At 36.8% G+C, this 20680-nt stretch overlaps 1 protein-coding gene across 3 annotated transcripts in view; it reads right to left on the bottom strand.

Annotated features, from left to right (window-relative positions):
• trip4 (thyroid hormone receptor interactor 4) overlaps nucleotides 1-20680 on the bottom strand; it is a 90456-nt gene that overhangs the window by 19907 nt on the left and 49869 nt on the right. Inside the window, exons 12-13 of one of the 3 annotated variants that reach the window (XM_081359644.1) lie at nucleotides 15034-15136; nucleotides 8946-9014 (exon numbers count right to left, since the gene is read on the bottom strand). The exons of 1 other annotated variant lie outside the window; for it this stretch is intronic. In XM_081359644.1, the coding sequence (XP_081215770.1) occupies nucleotides 8947-9014; nucleotides 15034-15136 (171 nt within the window). In that variant the 3' untranslated portion in view covers nucleotide 8946. The remainder of the gene's footprint in view (nucleotides 1-8945; nucleotides 9015-15033; nucleotides 15137-20680) is intronic. One more of the 3 variants, XM_081359645.1, reaches the window with a different exon arrangement.

Here is a 20680-nt window from a genome sequence, read left to right as displayed (position 1 = left end):
TTGCAAGTAATGACTAAATATTTTTGTGCAACACATACTGTATTTAATTTCACTGCCATAGACTTGGTCACCAGACTTGATAAAAAGCATTACTGAAGTACAAACAAAGTGCAATATAACTGTATTTGTACAATAAATAATATATATTTGCTTACCTGTCTATTAAAACACATGCAAGAGAGGTGTCTCTCAATCTCATAAACGCCACGCCGATATTGATCCTCGTTTTATTTCTCCGTTTGTCCCAAAGCCTGCTTGTTTTAGTTGATCTATGTACGTTAAAGTTTTTTGGGATTTTCTGTACTCGCCAAATCAATAATCGTGATCCATGATGACTGAATGACACAAAGGCATGCTAGATACTGTATCATAGATGTACAGTACCAGTCAAAAGTTTGGAAACCTTACTATTTTTAATGTTTTTGAAAGAAGTCTCTTATGCTCATCAAGCCTGGAGTAAAAAAAAAAAAAAACCAGTAATATTATGATATATTATTACAATTTAAAATAATGGTTCTCTTTTTTAATATACTTTAACATGTAATTTATTTTTTGTGATGCAAAGCTAAATTTTCATCAGCAAGTACTCCAGTCTTTGGTGTCTTATGATCCTTCAGAAATCATTCTAATATGCTGATTTATGATCAATGTTGGAAACAGTTGTGCTGCTTAATATTTTTTTTTATAAACTGAGATACTTTTTTCAGGAATATTTGATGAATGAAAAGTTAAAAAGAACTATTTATTTAGAATAGAAATCTTTTGTAACAATATACACTACCGTTCAAAAGTTTGGGAACAATAACTATTTTTTTTTTTTAAGAAATTAGTACTTTAATTCAACAAGGATGCGTTAAATTGATAAAAGGTGATGGTAACGATTTATATTGTTAGAAATGTTTTTATTTTGAATAAATGCTGTTTTTATGAATAAATGCTGTTAACGTTTTACTCATCAATGAATCCTGAAAAAAGTATTCCAAAAAAATATATTAAACCGCACAACTGTTTCCATCACTGATAATAACTGAGTATCAAATCATCATATTAGAATGATTTCTGAAGGATCATAAGAACTGCAGGCTTCATGAGCATAAGAGACTTCTTTCAAAAACATTAAAAATAGTAATGTTTCCAAACTTTTGACTGGTACTGTATATACATAGAAATTCCTCATTAGCTGCTTACATATAGCGGCTCATTGAAACGCCCGCTGATGAGGAATCTATGTATACTTTGTATAATCTATGCGGAAACAGTACTTAATTTCACAACAAAACAGTTGATTAATGTGTATGATAGGCCTGTCCAATTACATTTTATAACATTGTTTTAATGCATCGATGCAGAATTCATCACATCAGCATCATGGTGCATCGTAAAAATGCATCTCTACAGACAACAATTTCAATCATCAGCAGAAAAGGAGCAAAACACTTCCAACAAAAACAGACTCTGCAGATGCTAAATTAATGTCAACATAATGTAGTGAAATCCACTCCCCTCATTTACAGTCCCCTACCCTGGACGGCCACATCCCTGGGGTCAAAGCCCTGACTAGACCTGCTTTGAGATTCATGAGCACATATAAGACACGAAAATCGATCCCAACATGGTAACGTCATTGAGGTCATCAATCAGCCCAACTGGACTCTTTGGAAATCCCATTCAGAAAAGGATTGAGGATTCTTTACTGGAATATCTGGCACAAAAAGTCAAACTTTAGCATATTATTCAGAAGGAAGCAGACAAGCATTTTTTATTTATATCAGGTTTCAAAGAGTGTTTAACTCTACACTAGGTGCCCACCCAAAGGCAAATCTAAATATTCTACTCATTTCTATGTTGGAGCTTGTCGACAAAACTAAGAGTATGTTTACTGTACACAATACAGAGCTGCTGCTGTTGGCAGGTCAATGCAAGGCAGCGACTCTCACTGCATACTAAAGCACACTTGCAGCAGTAGCCAGGGCGTCTCGGCTACATATGGTGGGGAATGTGTTAATGCAATATTCATGGTGTGCATGAGAGCGGAGCACAACACAGCTTTGAGGACTCTCTGAAGTCCCTTTCACACTCAACAGAACAGAAACATAGCGTGAAGGAAAGCCATGTGTGATGCACCAATGCTCTGGCCTTTCACACAAAACACAAGCAAGCTTTATTACAGTTGTGACCTCTGACCGCTAAGCGAATATGTAACTATTTGACACTGAATTTCATGTAGACTTTTGGTATTAAGATAAGAACCGCAGTTAATTGACAGCTAAGGCATACCAACAGGAAGGATAAATATACACACACCATTAAAGATTCAATGCAATCCTGTTACTTTAACACAAATCTGCCATAGACATGTCAATTATTTTTCTTCACCGTCTACAACCGTGTACGTCAAGCTGTGTTGATGTATAGTATTGTACCTCTCCGGTTAGATCTGCACAAAGCGTAAATAGTCACAGGATAACCCTGTCTTTGTTTTTAAGCCACTTAAGGAGTAATGCAGCATGAAGAGGGAAACACCTACTCATTTGAAGTGGTTACAACAAAGCTTTGATTTAAGGTGTTGTGCTTGGCAACCTAGAATGTGAGAGTCTGATGTTGTGATAGGGTTGCGGAGAGCAAGGAAAAACTATATAAAACAGTTGTATATAATATAGCAAAAGAAATTAGGACAATGCCAGAAAGGACAAATTGCAAATCATGCACTCAACCTTAAAAGCATTAATAAAATTACTTAATTTAAAAGGGAAATATGACCTACACTTTACCTGCAACACGGAAAAAATCTAATTTAAGCCTACTACACCTGCACTTATTTGATACTCAAGAGACATTTAGAAACCAAAAGTGTCAATTTTCCTATTCAACCGATGCAGTTACTTGTATTATTAGTATTAAAAACACTTTTTGAGAACAAAACTATTTAAAGAACAGTTGTGGTAGAATATAAATCATAGTTTGAATAGATATCCAAGAGTCCAATTTTCAAGTCAACAAACATTTTAAAAAAATGTATATGGCAACTGAAGGAAAAACAAGGAAAGAATGTTTCTGCATCAAAGAAAAAATAAAAAGGTTATTGTGAGAAATAAACAACAGTCACATTGTAAGATTTTTGGGATAAAGTCCCATTGCAAGGCCTTGTCACATAGATACAATATATATAATGCATGTTTTATTTTAAAGAGAAAGGCATCTGTCAAACTCAAAATAGATGAAGGTGCAAGGTGCAAATGAGCAACAACTGTAACCAGAGACCAGCAACTCGACTTTCATCCATGCACACAGTCTTTCCATTTACTCCCACCATCTTCCTCTCTCTCTCGCTCATGCATTAATTTTTCAAGAGCTTAAATGGCCATCTTGGCAAAAGTCAAGGGTTCCTACTTCCAGCAACAAAGTGGTAGATGTATTTGTCGACAGATGAGCCTGTAAAAACACGCTTGACAACACCAAACCGAGACCTTGTAATCTTTGTCATCATATGGTGTGGGACTCCAATACTCCCACACTGTTGCTAGTGCTCTATTGCAGTTGGCTGTTGTGTAAATTAGGATTAAATTAAGATAAAGAAGAGGGCTCGCTGCCTCGTATCATTATTCATACGTGCTGCAGTGGGCAAATTAAACCTCAGACAGCATGAGAAACATGGGAGCAGCTGGCAGCCCACACATAGATGCAATCTCCATCGCTCTACTCTGAGGACTTGGGCTCTTTAAGCAGAGCGGTCATTACTGAAAACAAATGGAGGGCAACATCATGCCAGATCACCACATTTATGCAGCTCAGGACCACAGAACTACGGCCATTTTGTGGAGGGACACATTCAAGTTTCCCCAATGCTGAAACACTTTCCCAGCGCAATGATGGGAGACAACTATAAGTAAGCCATTTGTAGACTGTGGTGCTTTCCTGGTTGTTTTTGAGAGGTCCGACACGTCAAGGCGTGAGTTTGACAACCAGTTTCTATGAACAATGGAAGATGGGGGATGGGCTGAAAAGGCAATATGAGTGTTTGAAAAACATTATTTGTGCAATACCACTTGGTGCCACTAGGAGTTTAATTTACTCTTTATTAGGGATGTGCCGATGCATCCCTAATTCGCCATTTAGCATTAGCATTGGTTATGACAGTCAACAGGGTAAAACTCTTTCCACGATGTTACAATGTTTCCAATTATTATGCATAATCTGATCATAAAGGTCGTTTAAAACGACTGTATTTTACTTGAGTTTATTGGTGAATGTGAATGGTGTTGTACTTGATATTGGGTGTCTGTTAGATGAGAGCACTGGAGTGCAGGACTGAATGAAACTCGTCATTCACAAGCACAGTAACTAGAATTTAAAACCCTGATGAAAAAGGCTCAGTAAACTGTTGAATGGATAAAATATACTAGGTGATTCATACACCTTCTCTCTTCTCTTTTTGCTTTCTTTTCATTGCTTTCGAAGCTTTAAAAGAACATGATAATGTAACAGGAATGCCAGTGCTTTTTCTATATTAGAGCCTTTCATCCTGTTTTTAGCTTATATATTTGTTCGATAATTTTTGGTTTAATTGTGTTTTGTCCTATAAAAAAAAAAATCTGTGCCATACATTCCAAGGAAACACTGTTTATAGTATGCATATATTTATGTAGTAATAACTATCACAAATCTATTGTTCATAAGATTTTAAGAATGTTTTGTGCGTGTACATGCACTTTGACTGCGCTAACTAGTGGTTCCTCTAGGTGGCAACCCTCAAAGTTGGGCCACTGCTTTTAAAAACTAGTTGAAGAAGATGACGAAAACAACAGAAGACAAAACCAATGCTGTGTTCGAAATCTCCCTCATTCACTATTCCCTACATTAGTCCACTAATATAGTTCACTTAAGGGAGTGAATGAAAACAAGTGAGTGAATTCGGACACTGAGTGCGCCGGAAGCGCTGCCACTTTTGCATAGTTTGTGCTGTTTAATACTTAATTGAAATGTAGAAAACTGGCAGCTTCAATCATAATGAAAAATGCTATGGAAACTAGCATGCATAAATTAAACAATATAATAAATTGCGGTTTGGAAAATGGATGGATGATTTGATTCAGTTGTGGGCGCCATCTTCTGGTGAGATGCTGGAATTCATTCAGAAAATTATGGGTATTCTTTAGCCATGAGCGCACATCAGTTGTACACTCGTTATTGCGGTGCATTGTGGGATTGAATGAGTGCACTCAATAACATCCACTATGGTTTTGGACGCATCTACAAACGGCTGTCCCTTCAAATAGTGCCTTATTTAAGGATATAGGGGGGTGATTTCAGACACAGCCTAAGTTTAAAGGCCATGTCACACCAAGTCAAGTCGGCTATGTCTCGGACAAACGCCTGCGCTTGAACACACACGAAAAGACTACAGTCTTTTACAAAAACTAGCCCAGCAGATGCTCACAAACATTGACTTGTCTGTCATGGTCTTAAAGAACAGGAAGAAAGGTCTAACTGTGTTATTTATTTACATTTCATGCTAGGCTGACCTGTGCTTAAAATGACAATTATGTCTATTTCGACTCAAAATACAATGAAGCAAAATACCAACCGCGTTCTTGGAGAGTTGCTTGAATGCACAGGACCTTCAAAGGCTTGCTTGTTTTCTTTTCTGGCAGTGTCGAACAGTCTCCCTCCAATTCTCTTTTCATGTACACATATCTTTTATGTTTATGTAGCACTCAGTTTAAAAGCTAGCAAGTCTTATTAGCACTGAAGGGTTGGATCAAGGAGACAGATATACAAGCGTGTCAAAACCGCTTGTTGATATTTTGATCACACACCACGATACGAGTGAACAACTCTGTGTGGGAGCTTGGAAAAGTAGCCAGCAATTACACTCTTAAACTCTATTCCACATGGCCTCCAGGACACCTCTCGAAGTAGACTAAATTTGTTTTCAGTTACTAAGAAACATTAACAGATCTTTTTCAGGATAAACACCACATTTAAAAGTCACACGGATGAAAACGAAGCTGCGAGGGATAGAAGTAGAGCCCAATCAATGAGTTTTACTGTTTTAAACTTGTCATTGAGTGATAACAATTTACAGTCTTTCTCTTGAAATGTTCCTTTTCCTACGTCCAATCAGCAAGCAGTAAATCATGGTTCAGGACTGCGACTATTCTTTCAATATATCCCACAGAAACTTCCTAGTTCAATAGGAAATATATCAACACATAATTTATTTCACATAATTTAAACAATTTGCACTAGGGAACTGAACAGCACAACCTATTGTTAATAAGTGGCAAAAAAATACAATTAAAGTCCGGTGTGGGCTCATAAATGTAAATGTCTATAACTCCAAAACAAAATGAGATAATTTCACCAAATTTGACACGCTTATGTATGGTGGCACTCTAAGGGCACATACAAAAACCGGTGGAACTGCACCACTTGGCGGCGCTATAATTGAACAAAACATGGAATTGGCTCCAAGTACAGTACCGTTAGTCTGATTGACTTCAAAATTGACATGCAATGTCTTTGTCTCAGTTGCTATCATAGTCAATTATGAAATTGGTCTACCTTGAAAAACATGGCCGTTGTTTAAATTAGAAAATGACAAAATATCCAAAGCTGTAACTGCAATGGTTTTGCAAATATCAGAGCCTCAATTTAATTTCTAAAGTAAAAACTCAACCCAATAGTTTCTTAAAAACACTGGAAATGAAAATGTTACATAATCTCTTATGCTCACCCACCTGTAAAAGGGGGTGGTGGTGTGGAGTAGTGAGTACGGGAAGGTTGCCGGCTCGAGCCTTGTAAGGAACGAGCTTTAAACCGGCATCACTGTGCAAGGCACTTAACCCAAGGTTTATCCAGGGGAATTGACCCTGTAATAATGTGCGGACACCATGATTGTGCCAAGTAGGACAAATTCCTGGAAAAACATTAGGTTGGGGAGTGGAAATTCAACAAGCTTCTCCATCCCTCCTCCACTTCCTAAGAATTTGACACGCTGACCTATATATATTTAGGCTGTGTCATTTTCCTGTTCTTTTCCAAGTTATGGATTTGTCATTTAAGAGCAGAAAACAAGGCCTATGCTAGATACTTGTTTATAGCATTAGTTTATGTCAATGTTAGGTCTATATACTTTGAAAGGAATATTCTTTCAAAAGTTGTTGAGGAACACATCTTACTTGGCAAAATTACAATGACTAGTACAGGGCCAACATGAAATCTGCACCCTCACAACTCTGCAGATCTGCCCTTTGCATGTTTGCGGTAGGGCTGTCACTTTACGTTCGAAAATCGATTGCACAATCGATCGGACCAACCAACGCAAGTTTCGAAAACCAAAATAAGGAATCGATTTTAACGGTCTTCTCTTGGAGCGCGTCCAGTTCGTCACGATGCGCCTGCAGCGAACGCGCATCACACAGCAACGGCAGGCTCTGACAAACACGCATAACAGCAAATTATACTTCTGCATAATGTTTCTCTTTTTACTACAAAACTGTGAATTCTGCCGGTATTCAGACAGTCTCATGCATACAGATACAGTTTCGGGCTGTTCTTCAATCGCCTACGTAGGCGAAATTTGTTTGACATTTCTAACCGTAAACACAGCCATGTTGAAGACTGAGGTAATGTTTTTCATTTATGTTATGGTAGTCCATTCTGCTTATTGTTTTTCGAGAATGTTGCACTCCTGTTTGTCATTGTGCACGAAACTTCGCACCAATAAATCATCAGGAATATTTGCTGACTTGTGCGCGTCTCAAGCGCCGTCTTTACGTTCGTCCTAATGCCTATTAGTTGTCCGTGGATTTGCCCATATTTGGCGTTTAAAATGGAAACGTCTTTAGACATGTGGAAAATCGATTTTACAATCGATTCAATGAACACTTATGTCTCAAAAATCGAACAGGATTTTTTCACAAAAGTGACAGCCCTAGTTTGCGGTGTACATATTTTGTTTTTCAGCTCCATTAAAGTCCCCCTGTGATGAAAATCAAGTATTTAATGTTGTTTATATATCTATGTGGTGTCTTTAATATGCTTTAAGACAAACGATGAGCAAATTCATGTCAACACCATTGTTTTTTTCTCCTTAAAACCAAAGACAGATCCAAAAACCAAAGAGATCGTCAACGAGTGGATCTCTGAGCTGCTGTGAGTGAGTGGAGGCGGGGCTAATGTGCATATTCATAGAATCGCATATACTAAATGAGGCAATGTCATTTTGGTGATCAAAGATGAGTTTTAAGGGATAAAATGATTGACTACAGGGAGACTTAAACACAATTTAAAAAAGGTCTACTGTAAGTGATCACTTGCCTACTAGCATGCAGTTTTATAACTTCTGTGCAATGTCTGAAAATTCCACCCAAAATCATCAAAGTGAATGCCAGAAAATCCCTCTGAGCCTGCCAGTAATGTCTGCTGTAACTTGTTTTGGATAAACTCATCCCTGCTCACTACTCACCCACTATCCAGTGTTAAAACACCTGCGCAATGTTTGAAAACTGTGATTTCCGGTAACACTCGTTCACCTTTTGCCTGTTTGTTTGATATCACAATCAATGCTTTGAGTTTAAAGGGCAAATAGGGGGAGGAAGCCCTTCTCTGAGCACTAAAGTCCTCTTGTTCATTGCACGCTTCTCCTTCACATTAGTGAAGCAGCCAGTTCCCGGCTGCCCATTAGCTGTGTGACAGATCTGTAATAAACACAGCCTGTCACCTCTGAAGCCTGCTGCACATTTCCTGGGTAATATATAACCACCCCCAATACACATTCCCTTCCCCCCACCGCAAGGCTCAATAGACATGAAACCCGATTTCTGTCGAGCATCCCAGCAGCCGCTGAAGCAAGAAATTCCACCGCACCCAGATAGCCCTGGAAAATACATGAATATAAAAAAGGAGTCCATGAATAAATCAAAACCTCTCTTTTTACTTACCCTATGGAAGAGAATGAAAAAAGGTTGTGGTGAAATGAAAGGGGGAAAAAAAGTGTAGAAACAAGGGCACTGCAGGGAGAAAAAGAAAAGGCGTTAACAGTAGAAGTTGAAGTCGATAATCTCATGGCCTCAGGCTACTATAGCCCTTTGGTAAGGTAGCTGGTGGGTGTGAGGTAACTGGTGGGTGATTTTACACACTTTTCTGCAACGATTATGTGGGACAATCTGGCAGAATTCTGCGAATGGATTTAAATATGGTAAAAAAAAAAAGTGTTAAAGGAGTTGAGCGTGTGTCATTGAGTGCATGTGCAGAACAGTATATCTCACTTTGTTTTTAAGTCTGTGAAATAGTCCACGAGTTCCCAAAAAAAAACGGTATTTTTAAATGATTAATTGAAAACACTAACATGCTAAAGTAATTTGCTTGTCAATTATACTACACTGGTTGCACTGCATTGCACACCTACTAACAAACTTATTAATTGAATTTGAGAACTAAGGGGCTGTTTACATGACACCAATTTCAACTAAAAACGTAAAACTTTTTGTGTGTTTTGGCCGTTCGTTTACACGACAACAGCGTTTTGGGTGCCTAAAAACGCAAAGTTTTGAAAATGGGTTTCAAAGTGCACGTTTTTGAAAACGGTCTCAGTGTAAACAATAAAAACGCGAATCTCTGAAGACGATGACGTCATGCACACGCGCATTACGTGTTTAGTCTATAGTGTTTCATCGCCATCTAATGGCCTGGCAACAGAATACAGCGTTATTAGGCGTTTTCGCGGATCTGAATGAATGGGGATCGGTTTGACAATGGTTTCGTCTGTAAGCGGAAAACTAAAAGGAAAAACTTCTCAGTTTTAAGGATATCGTCATCGTGTAAATGTATCAGAAGTTTTTAGTTTGCCCTTAAACAATATGGAAAAATTAAACAAACTGTGGTTAGTCGCTGTACATTCTGGTCGGAAAATCTCTTCCTGGTCTATGTGGATCGTTCTTGGCCAGAATAAGTTGCCAAGTGAAGCAGACATTCAGAAGCCTGTTTATTACCAGTTGGTTAAAACAAACAAAATTGGTTTCCTTTCAAGAAATAAATAGTTCATCTACTGTAAATCAATCCTTCAGCAAAGCACTTCAACACAGCATTCTAGAAGCTGGGCTGCATATTATTAATGCATGCAGCTTCCAAGGCACACTTGTTTGGATATTGAAGCCATATTGATTCGAATAAAGCAAGAAGAGAGAGACAACCTTTAGCCTTTAAAAGGCTGGCATGTAACAGAATCACTGATGTGAACTTGCAATATTCACACATGGCTGATGCCACTCATCAGGATATCTCTGTTAGCTCGGTGCAGCGAGGGTGACCTTCAGTGAGGAGATGAAATGACAGGATAAAAGATTCAGAAACCTCAGCATCCACAGCTTTTAATACAGTTGTTTTAATCAGCGAACGGACATTTTTGTCCAAAGAGAGTCCAAATTTGCCACATCTAAATGTCAGCAATTCCAGCAACAATGAGTGGTGGATGGATGATTTTCTATTATGCAAGTCAATTTTCTGTAATAGCTTTTTGTAATGGCAATCTTTTTTGATTGCTAATCCATATACCATCCGGTTTTGGAAGTTGTTTGGTCTTCATGTGCAGGACAAGAAGGGTGACACATTGACCCTAATGTTGGATAAACCTCGAAAGACATGGAAGAAGTAAAGGGCAGGACATCTCTGTGGTGACTTCTTACTCTTAACTGCCCTCCCAGCTTATCAGTCCATATCGCCTCCCCCATTCACCCAATGAGGAGTTCATGGAGGTCGACTCTCTTGAGAGCTCTGGCAGCTTAGGAGAGAATGAAAATGAATGGGAAACGGTGGATAGACACAAGGTCAAAACGGATATAAAATTCTCCATTACGATATGAAAAGCTGGTGGAGAAAGAAGAGCGCATTGAATGTCAGAAGGAAGGATCGCTTTTGAGGGCCTGGCTTTGTGCTTCCTTTATGTGAAAACAAAAGAATCCGAACACTGAGTCGCCAGTGCTCTTGTAAAAGCAATCCCCCATGCTTGTCAGAGACGCTTTCCACCCCGAGAATTCACAAATTCAGTTATATAATTAATTGACCATTTTTATCTGAGAAAGCTAAGCAGGTTGAACAGAAGAATGTGCACATGTGATTAAGGAGGAACTGCACGCAGATACTATCCAAGTGTGAAATGCTTCCAGTCTGTACTGTGAAATAACACCATTGTTGACAGTTGAGCTGCTGTGAAGAATGACTGGGAAAAATGACACCAAACAACTTCAGTTAAGAGAGGAGATTTTCTACACACAAGACTGTAGATAAAAACAATGCATTCCTATAGAACTATTCATACTTCGCCGTTTCTGTCATCACATGTGACCCTGCCTGGACAACAAAACCAGTCACAAGGGTAATTGTTTTTTTAAATTGAGTTTTATATATCATATGAACGCATGGGTTACACTTTATTTTAAGGTGTCTTTGTTACAGTGTAATTATACATTTAAGTACTGAGTAATATTAATTAACAACATGTACTTACTATAGAGTTAGGGTAGGATTAGGATTAGGATTTGGTTTTAATTATGCATAATTTACTGTTATTACTATGGTAAGTACATTTAACATATGTAACAAGGTTACCGAAAGCTGAATAAATAAGCTGATGTATGGTTTGTTAGGATAGGATGATATTTGGCTGAGATACAACTATTTGAAAATCTGGAATCTGAGGAAAACATTTTTTTTATATATATATTTACGGTAGGAAAATTGCAAAATATCTTCATGGAACATGATCTTTACTTAATATTCTAATGATTTTTGGCATAAAATAAAAATAGATCATTTTGACCCATGCAATGTATTGTTGGCTATACAAATATACCCGTGCGACTTATGACTGGTTTTGTGGTCCAGGGTCACATGAAGTTTTTTTTTTTCAAGATGGCTGGTGACAAAACGTGGGTCATGTGGCTGGAACAAGAGGTTCTATCATTCCCAGAAAAAAAAGCTTAACATTCATCAGTTAGCATTCCCATTCATCTCAATGGCAGCTTCTCAGCTGGCGTAGGACCTCCCAGAAGTACACTGCCATGAGGTGTTTTTGCCCGATCACCAGAGCCGTAAATGCCATGTGACCTATCACTCTGGTTGATGGGACCACAAGAACATGCACAGACCCAAACCCTTCATTAGTGACTATCCTGAGCTGAGAAAAACCCAGGAAACGCCAAGGGGAAAGGAACAGCTGGAGTGCATTTGTCTTTTGTTCAGACCGACAATTGTTTGTTTCACTTTGTTTGAATATTTTTACATTAATCACCGTCTTTTGATCTCCATAGCCGCTACAATTTTTTTTTTTTTTCAAACGATTGACTAATCAAATGGTTGGCCACTGACATATACTCCGGTACAATCTCCATGGGTTTTCCAATGGATGTTTTATGGTAATTGAATGGTTTTTAAACTCATGCAAATCAAATATGCTACCATTAATATTGGAAATGCCTAAAGATGTGATTATTTGGACATCCACGATATCAAAATCAAATGAACTAACACCTTGATCATAACCAAAGAGAACCAAAGCTAGATGATAGTGAAGAGAACAATAAGCATTAACTGATAAGATATACCAGTCCAATATATGAAAAGAAGCAGCTTGTGTTTTCAAGGAAAATTTCACCATATGACATATTGCATGGAAAGAGTGGTGAAAAGTGGTGATGTAATTATGAAAATGTAATATTTTGAATACCACGCAACACCAGTTAAAGTAGAAGATGGTGTGTAAAATCATAGCTCTGTTGTAAAACTGCCTCAATGTCTACTGTGTAAATAGCTTTCCTCACTGGACACTCAGAAATGATATCGGGCTTTGGCATTAGCAACTTAAGCTAATTATATGATACTCAAATCATAAAACATAATACAAGATTATTTATAAATCAACACTGCCTTTGCTTCATCTAACAAGAATTTTACTCATTTTTTTTTTACCAAGCTTGGTGCAATTTTCCATGTGATTGCCTTCTCTGTGAAGGATATACAGTACAGTGCATATGATGCTTCTCAAAAACATTTGCTTTAAGATTTTTATTTTTTGCTTTAGTGTGCCATTTTATATCTCCAAACATTACTTTTGCAAATATTTTATACTATATTGGGATGTAACAATACATGTATTCGCATGCGACGAATACAGTAAGTCACAGGCGAACCAAACTCCTATCCAGAAGGGGGCGCACGCGGCAATGCAACGCTGTTTGCTAACAGTAAAAAGTGAAGAAGGAGAGGAAGATGCGATTAATGGTATCTTCTTCAACCAGTGTTATCAATAAAACAGCTTGAGAATATCTCACGTAGCATTACATTAACCTCGGGCATTTAGTGTCGACAGCAGGTTAGTTCGCTAGAGAAATTAACTCTTTTAAGAAATTAAGCATTTCGTATGTGCACTACATTAGCCTATTCATTATATGTACTTGACCTTTTAGTAATGTCTTGATTATTTAATGTATGTTTAAATAAATTTGTCATGAAAACAAGTTAACAGCCAATGTGTAAATTATAATATTTAAAAAATGTATAATTTTTACTCTTTATAATATTCTAATTTTTACGAACCGATATAGATTCTTAAATCCCAAGAATCGATTAGTCATCCTGTTTTAAGTTGATGAATGAATGGAACATTGTAGCGCACATCCCATCGAATAAATCGCAATAATCTTTAAACATGAATGAGCATCTGAAAGTGTGTTAAAAGATAGAGTACAACTTATCGAAATCCGTATCATGTGACATGGAATCGCTCAATCAGTGTTTGAACCGTGGAAAGACGTCAGTAAAACAGCTTGTAAACAATGTCATGTAGCGTCACATTTACCTCAGAAAAACCATATCCAGTGACCATAAACTTCTTACTCAGCTAGAAAAATTAACTCTAGAGAGGAGCATTTTGCTAAATATATGCCCCATATTACATATTCATTATCATTTTTAATGTTCTTCAATATTTAATGCATGTTTGAATAAATCTGGAAAGTTTTTTTATGACAGCCACCATTTACATTTTTATATAATTTCATATAACTTTATTATTATAAAAATAAATAAAAGTGTATTTTAAGTGTTTGTATACAAATCAGCTAATTTGTACCTTCAATATTATAGTAGGTTAAGGAAGCCTATATGCTACAACTGACTCCCATAGTTTACAATAATAGTTAAGAGATTTGTTTTCCTTGAGAAAATTTGCCATGTATTGTACCTGATATCCAAGATAATCAATATTGAATTGAATCGAATCGTAATCGAAATCGAATCAAATTGCAAGCTTGAAATTGAAACGAATTGTGAAATTTGTGTCAATACCCAGCCCTACTCTTTATAATTAGATTTAGAAGTTAATGCAAAACCTGTCTTATGTGCAATTTACAGTACGTTTTTATTTTTTTATTTTTTTATTTGAGTGTTGACTATTATATCTAAAAATAAATAGCAACTGAATTTAATAATTTGGGCTCTGTTGTTAATTGTAAACTTTAATATTATAGAAATAAGTAAGGGCTCCCCAAATAGTTTACAGCATTAGCCAAGATACATTTTTTTATCCTTAAGAAAATTCTAATTATAATACAATTTATTTAAACACATTTACACGCTTGTTAAAAAAAAAAAGTTTCATTAAAAAAAAAAGAAGCAATTTTGTGTTTAGTTTTCTCACTCCTGCTGTACCGAACCGTGACTTCAATACCGAGGTACGTACCGAACCGTCAAGTTTGTGTACCGTTACACCCCTAATTATAGATAATTGGATATATGTTTTTGTGAAACATCTAAAGACTTCTGCACAGTACAGAATGCAATGTCTTGGTTAAAATGTATTTTATTGGGGCAGCATAATGAATTTGCCTGCATTCATGTGTAAAGTGGCCTATATGATGCTTAAAACCACTGTCTCCATAGACTGCTCATTAGACATGCATGTGTTTAAATGAGAGAGTGTAGAAAGGCTGAACGACTAGAGCCGGCACATGAAAAGAGGCAGGCGGGACTTACAAATCTTGTGTTTCCCTTTCATGGGAAATTTCACCACCAACTCCTGGGGGTTGGAGCAAATGAAGACAAATGGAGAAGTCGACTCCTCGCTGATCTTGGGATACTGAAAAGAGAGAGAGGAAACAATGAGCTGTGTTCAGCCACTTGGTTACCACGCACAGAAAGCAGGGCTGCTTTGAAAGGCTTCTCTTCCCCCGTAATTGATAGGCAACACACAGGAGAGGCGAAATTGACTGCCACTTTCATAAGAAAGGTGACATCTATCTAATCTGTCGAGGGAAGGCACAGGTCATCTTATTTCCTCCAGACCATCAGAGAGTCGTATGATTGCATCACGGCATTTAAGAAGCGCAAGCTTTTCACAACACTATTTCTTCCCCCCACCCCCACACTAAAAGCGGCAAGGAGAGCTTGACACAATCAGGGCTTTTAGAAGTGCTGCAGATATGAGGTCCCTCTGCATACTTGAGTCATCTCGCAGGAGATGTGGATCAATTCAGACACTGCCAAATTTACCAACACTCGTGAGGTGATACGGTCACATATCTGATTGAAATGTTTGTGGGGAAATGTTGCGTCGAGATCAGAAGATGAAAGGTTGACCTTACCTTACATACCTTGCACTGAATATTTGTACCATTTTAATAACCAGTTTTGCATTCTAGACAAATGAAAGGACAAATATACCCTTTTGTAGTTCATGTCAAAGGATATGCGTCCAATAAAACTCTACAACGCATCTGTCAACAAAACAGAAGCTGCCAAATTCTCTAGATGCCATCATGGACGGTTTGTGTAACATGCTCTCATCATCATCAAAAACCCATGAACAAGACAAAAATGATATACATATAAAAAACAAAATGTTGCATCGAGATCAGCAGATGAAAGGTTGACAGATAACACTAACATTAAAGTATATAAGGTCAACTTGCACAAATTTAGGGTGCATCCCTTACATTAAATATTTGTACCATTTTAATAACCAGTTTTGCATTCTATACCAATGAAAGGACAAATATACCTTTCTGTAGTTCATGTCAAAGGATATGCGTCCAATAAAACTCTACAACGCATCTGTCAACAAAACAGAAGCTGCCAAATTCTCAAGATGCCATCATGGACGGTTTGTGTAACATGCTCTCATCATCATCAAAAACCCGTGAAAAAAATGATATACATATAAAAAACAAAATGTTGCATCAAGATCAGCAGATGAAAGGTTGACAAGTAACACTAACATTAAAGTATATAAGGTCAACTTGCTCAAATTAAGAGTGCATACCTTAACATTAAATATTTTTAGCATTTTAATAACCTTTAAAACAGTTTTTTTTGCATTCTAGACAAATGAAAGGACAAATATACCCTTTTGTAGTTCATGTGAAAGGATATGCGTCCAATAAAAATCTACAACGCATCTGTCAACATAACAGAAGCTGGCAAATTCTCTAGATGCCATCATGGACGGCTTGTGTAACATGCTCTCATCATCATCAAAAACCCATGAACAAGACAAGAATTATATACATATAAAAAACTAAATGTTACGTCAAGATCAGCAGATGAAAGGTTGACAGATAACACTAACATTAAAGTATATAAGGTCAACTTGCTCAAATTAAGAGTGCATCCCTTACATTAGATATTTGCACCATTTTAATAACCAGTTTTGCATTCTAGACCAATGAAAGGACAAATATATATTTTGTAGTTCATGTCAAAGGATATGCGTCCAATAAAACTCTACAACGCATCAGTCAACATAACAGAAGCTGCCATATTCTCTAGATGGTTGTGTAACATGCTCACATCATCATCAAAAACCCATGAACAAAAACTACACCAGAAAAAATATATATACATACTGTATAAAAAACTATTTTTATATTGTAGGATCCTTGGGATTCCATATGGGTGTTCAAAAATATCTGTGTAAAATCTGGGTCCTTAAGCAAAACCATTATATAGGCTACATTACGGAAACATAATACTTGGAATAACTGAACACATAAAACTGTACAGTGGCAACATAAGAAGCAGCAGTAGATGGTGTGCAAAATAGAAAAAATAGTGACAGTGATCATAAATAGGTGTCCAAAATTTCCATCTAGACTCAAAGGTCAAGAAACAAAAGTCTTCTTTTTCAATACAATAAATGTGGATTCACTGATCATTGTGGGTAACTAGTGTCTCAAGTAGCAAAAGCTGTTTGTTTAACTACACTTCTCATTAGCGATCTCATAGAGTTGCTATTTTTGAAGCTTCTCAGCAGCAAAGCTATTTTATTGATTAGCGCTCACATTGATCTCACATTATAATTTAATGATGCGCCTCTTTTGGAGATTTCTTTGTTTGCTAACTAATTAGAACACACAGAACCAGCTGACTCATTATTCAATGAAGGAAAGCAAATACTGGGACTTGATTTGATCTATGTGGAAGAGATTGAATTGTGAAAACAGGGTTCTCCATACCAGAATAAAGCAGGGCCGAATAAAGTATCTGTTTGGCTATACGTCAACATCATCCAATAGCCTGCATGGCCTAAATGACATTAGCAGAAACAGAAAGTAGTGTAAGTTGACTGAGACTTTGTTATATATAGAGGAATGTTAATAAATCCACATACCGTAGCTCAACACTACATAAAGTTATTGACACGTTTGAGTGATAAAGAAACATGCATAAATGCACAGTAAATAAATAAGAAAATTGTTATGCATGTGTCATTTACTACCTCCAGATAGTGTGATATCATATATATATATGGACGACCCCTGCTGTACATGGGTATCCGCCCTCAAAAAAAAAAAAAAAACACTACACATTGGCCAACCAATAGTGAAAGTAACAACTGGGAAAGAAATCAGATGTGTGTAAATATATTGGATCTGTGCATTCAGTCTTAAAGTGACAGGAGCCTAATATAACAACTGCTGTCTAAATCTTTAATGTTAATCAAACAAGAAAAGAAAAAGAGGAAATCAATCACTGCCCTTGACTGAATAATCTTTTGTAGCTTTACTAAGAAAGTAAAAAATAATAATAAAAAAAACTTCTGCCATTATTTCATTTATATCTCTTTTTTGTCCTATTGTTTCTTTGGTTATTTGTTCTTATTTTTAAACCCCCCCCCCCCCCCCAAAAAAAAAAAAACCTTGTCATATATATCATTATCGTGAAATAAAACATCTCATTGTGAAATATGATTTTGGTCATATCGGTCACCCCACAGAAAGTTGTTTCAGAAGTTATTACACTTGATATTAAAAACGTTTTAAACATTTTTTTTTTCACAGTTTCATCTTGTTTTCTTTGGGAAAAATGTGCACTGATAAATCCTGCACAATAAGACCTGGAACATTTATTAATAAAGTAAATAGCTTCAATTTTGATTTCATGTTGAAAAGTCTCACAAAAACATGTTTTTAAAAAGAATTTTAATGGAAGACAGAACTGCAGAGTTCAAAGATTAAGCGTGTGGGCTAAGACTAATTTAAAAGGATGACAGATTGCATGATGGGCCGGTGGGAGGACTACCGAACAAAAGACTAACAGTACTATTCCTTAATAGCTTCCTTCTTATGTGTTAGACAACCTTCATAAAGCCTCTATATGAATCTCGAATTAAAAACAGTGAATAAAAGCAAGAGAAGAGGGAATGTGTTTGATATAAAGGAACTAATCTCAAATTCAAGCCAATGGCCTTAACAAAAAGAAGCCTATACACACACACACACAATGGAGCGGATATATATGGATAATGTTCAGAATATAATCTTGATCAAAGAATGAACTCAGAAACGTTTCCCTTTCATCCTTCCATGGCTAATTAGGATTTAATGCTGGTGAACTGCACCGGCCAGTTCTCCCTTCCCCCGCGTGACAGTTTCAATACCTGACTAATTGAAAAGGCATGTCAAATTCATATCCATCTACAGAATAAGGGCTTACATTCACAAGCTATCGCTGAGATAAGATACAATCTGAACATCAGCCATTAAAGGAATACGGTGGATTAAAATATAACTTAAGCTATATTGAAGCCATGTGCTTCCCATTGCTACAGAAAAATAATGTTGGATTGTTCTGTTCATCAGTTTGTAATGAAGATCAGAAAATGCACATTTCCATTTTGGATGTCTATAGGTTTCAAAGCAGAAATGTGAAGTATGTATTTTTATTGTTCAGTAAAATGTTGAAAAAATGCGTCCACTGTTTTAGGGGATGAACCTAATGTAAACTTCCGGCTGAGCCAATTGCATACGTTTGTGGCTGATGAAATATGACAAATGGTGACTAAACTTGTTTGGGTTGGAAACAGTCATTATATTTGCAATTACAACATAACTCAACAGTTATTAACCCAAAAATGACAATTCGGACAATGTCCTGTAGCTTACTAATGTAAATAAATAAAAATGTTTGTTAAAAAGAGCGTTGCTAACACAATGCTAAATCATAAATCAGATGTATGTACAATAACATTACAATTTAAATAGTACATTGGGTTTAATTTGTCGTTTAATGAGGTCTAATATATGTTGTTAGTGCTGAGAATTTTCACGTGAATAAATAAATAGATCAGACAATTTTAAGTGTTAATTTAAATGGTCCAGTGGCAGAACTTCTGCCAAGCGTGTCAGAGGTTCTGGTTCTAAATCCGCACTCGTATATTTTTTTTTTTTTTTTCATTAAAACCGATTATGTTTATCAGTGGTTGTATATCAGGCAGGGACACGTTTGTGTGCATTTTTGTTTTGTAATTTCACCAGAACGAATAGAGAGTCTCCACAACGGATTGAAGCGCACGTCCGAGTGAAGACTGATCGCAGAGCACTTTGATCACTCGATTTCAAAAACATATTTCAGTGCTAGATCGCCTTTTATTTAACAAACGAACGAAATGAATGCTCTGCTAGTCAACTGGAGATGTTTTATTTATTTGTATTGGTACATTCGTGCCGTGAGATGTTTCAAAAGTGGTGGGGACAATATCGACCTTAGCAAAAAGTGGTGGGGACATGTCCCACCCGTCCCACCCGCAAATTACGTCTATGCTGTAATCACGAGTCAATATTAGCCTTCTGGTGCTAAACGATAGCTCTGTGTCAGGAACAGACCGAAATTTAAAGTTATTATTCATTGAAAATATCTACATCCAAATCTGTGTTCTTTAGAGCGTTCTTGAACTTCGACTCGGCGTTCATTAGAACCAACGTGACTTTTTACTGCGCCGAGTCGAAGTTCTCCTAATGCTATTCCGCCATACATTATAGTTATCCTTTTTACCCGCTTAGAAAAGTGCCACGTTTTATTTTGTGTCACCATACTTGGTCGTGTAACTACTCGTGTAACTGTATTTAAATAGGGAAAACGTGGAGGTGTTTGGTCGCTCCTAACTTCATCTCTGTTTGGATCCTAATGAATGAACTGGGCTAAGCTAAGTGCTATCAAAGTGTCGCCGCGCGCCAGAGCGATTGAGTGCACGCACTGAGACGAGAGAGGTGTGTATCAACTCGTCTTAGTTAAGGGAATAACATAGTTTAATATGAAAAATCAGTGAAGTATCCCTTTAAAGTTATTATTTATTGAAAATCTCTACATCCAAATCTGTTCTTTAGAGCGTTCTTGACCTTCGTAG

The sequence above is a fragment of the Scardinius erythrophthalmus genome (assembly GCF_964197995.2).
Source record: "Scardinius erythrophthalmus genome assembly, chromosome: 2".
NCBI lineage: Eukaryota > Metazoa > Chordata > Actinopteri > Cypriniformes > Leuciscidae > Scardinius > Scardinius erythrophthalmus.
This window is presented reverse-complemented; position numbering and strand designations above follow the sequence as displayed.